The 2,012-nt window shown below is 43.2% G+C and overlaps 1 protein-coding gene across 1 annotated transcript in view; it reads left to right on the top strand.

Annotated features, from left to right (window-relative positions):
- Nucleotides 1-369: 369 nt before the first annotated feature.
- CD2 (CD2 molecule) overlaps nucleotides 370-2,012 on the top strand; it is a gene marked incomplete at its 3' end in the record, with an annotated part of 6,345 nt that continues 4,702 nt past the window's right edge. Inside the window, exon 1 of the mRNA XM_010157091.1 lies at nucleotides 370-430. Coding sequence (XP_010155393.1) covers nucleotides 370-430 — 61 coding nt within the window. The remainder of the gene's footprint in view (nucleotides 431-2,012) is intronic.

The following is a 2,012-nucleotide window of genomic DNA, read 5'->3' as shown; positions in this document are numbered from 1 at the left end:
CCTGCCCTACAATCCACATCCGTCCCACTAGGATGGGGCACGCAGATGGTGGAGCTGAACTGCAGGTGAACACTAGCGAGGGCCAGGGCCCCAGCCGGGTAGGCAGACCTGAGGGATGTTCTTGCACTTGGCCTTTTGCTCGTCACTGCGCGTTGTCCCCGTCCTGATAAAACACCCATGGAGAGGCCTTTCTGCCCGTGGTTTTTGCGCCTGTGCTAGAAACGAGAAGTGCTATGGTGAGAGCTGGGAGGAGGGCACAAGGGCTGCATCGACACACCCCACAACCGCTTGCTCACAGCAGAAAATCCTTTCACCTGCCAGGAGCTATCATTAGACAAGGCGACACTGGATTTTTTTTTGACCCTGGAAATGAACTTTAAGAGGATTTTCCTTGTCAAGTGCTTGCTGCTTTTATTTCCCAGTGTAAAATGTGAGTTTTTCTTACTTTTTTTTTCTCTTTCAGGCTAGCATAGCTAAAATTGCATTTTAAACCATTTACAGCTTGGTGGGTTGTTGCTGATAAGAAACTAGTTCCACTTTCCCATTGAGTGAAGGCCTTTGGGTTATTGTTATTATTATTAGATTTAATTTTCAGCTGGGAGGAGAGCAGGACCTGAGTTTCCTATTCCAGTTATAATAGTATGTAAACAGTTTTGGCTTTAAGTTAATGAGCCTTAATTTGACACGTGTATAATGAGAAATGTCAGCATGCAGCTTTCTCTCTGCCCTCGAGGTAGCTTGTACTACATTAGAGATCCAGTTCACGGTGCATTATCACATGTAATTTCCTTTTCTTATCAAAGATGAGCAAATCTTTTGAAAGTGCAATATATTCTGCCATAAATATTAACAGAAAGAGTGATAGATCTGTGTCTTCTGTGGAGCTGAAGGAGTAGAAGATGTGAAAACAGCAAGCAAAGACATACATCTTTTATATTTTGTGTATTATTGCTCTCATTATTTTTTAAAATATTTATCAGAAAACTTAATTAAGGTGTTAACTCATAGATTAGAGAAGGTTATAAGACATGGAGACAATACAGTCATGCGTAGATGGGTTTTTTTCTCTCTTCATTCCACTACAGACTCTGTGTATGGCTGTTTAATGTTTTTCCTCCAGAACAAAATTAATAGCTAAATAAGGTTTTGGGGTTTTTTTTTGTATGTGATATATAAAACATCTTCCCCAGCAGAAATGACGATTAGTTCCTTGAATGGAAAACTTGTTTCAAAGACTTCTTAGTTCTCTAAAGTTATTATGGGAGCTTTTCCTTTTAACTCTTTTGTCGTGAATGCAGTGAGCTCTGCATTGCCACTTTGGATCTTTCTGCCCCTTGGAGCACATTTTGGTTGGCATTAGCAGAAAGGCTGCTTCATTAGCTAAACAGATTTTTAGTATCTCATGTGTGGGATACTCAGCTTTCCATTAGCGAGACTATGGAGATCAGGTAAACATCCTGAGATGCAACTGGGTGGTCTGTCCATAGAGATGCCTTTGAATTCTCCTTGAAAACTTTGATTTTTGTTTTTGTCTCTTTACTTCCAGGGAGAAAAAAAAAAAGATAGTATCTGTTATGCAAAGAAATCCTATTACTAGGATTACAATCTGTAGTGTCAGCTGTGTGGGGGATAGATGCTTCCAAGACCATTTGGTTGCATGATGGGCTGACCCTGGCTGGAGCCCAGGTGCCCACCAGAGCTGCTCCATCGTTCCTTTCCTCGGCCGGGCAGGGGAGAGAAAGTCTAACAAAAGGCTGGTGGGTGGAGACGAGGGCAGGGAGGGATCATGCAGCAGTGACCGTCAGGGGCAAAACGGGCTCCACTTGAGCAAATTAACTTATCACCAATCAAATCAGAGTGGGAGACAACTAAAACCAGATCCTAAGACACCTTCCCCCACCCCTCCCTTCTTCCCAGGCTCAGCTTTGCTCCTGATTTTTTTACTTCCCCCTGTCCAGCGGCACACTGGGGTTGTGGTCAGTCCCTCACACGCTGTCTCTACTGCTCCTTTC

This window comes from Eurypyga helias, unplaced genomic scaffold (genome assembly GCF_000690775.1).
Source record: "Eurypyga helias isolate BGI_N326 unplaced genomic scaffold, ASM69077v1 scaffold15518, whole genome shotgun sequence".
Lineage (NCBI taxonomy): Eukaryota > Metazoa > Chordata > Aves > Eurypygiformes > Eurypygidae > Eurypyga > Eurypyga helias.
This window is presented reverse-complemented; position numbering and strand designations above follow the sequence as displayed.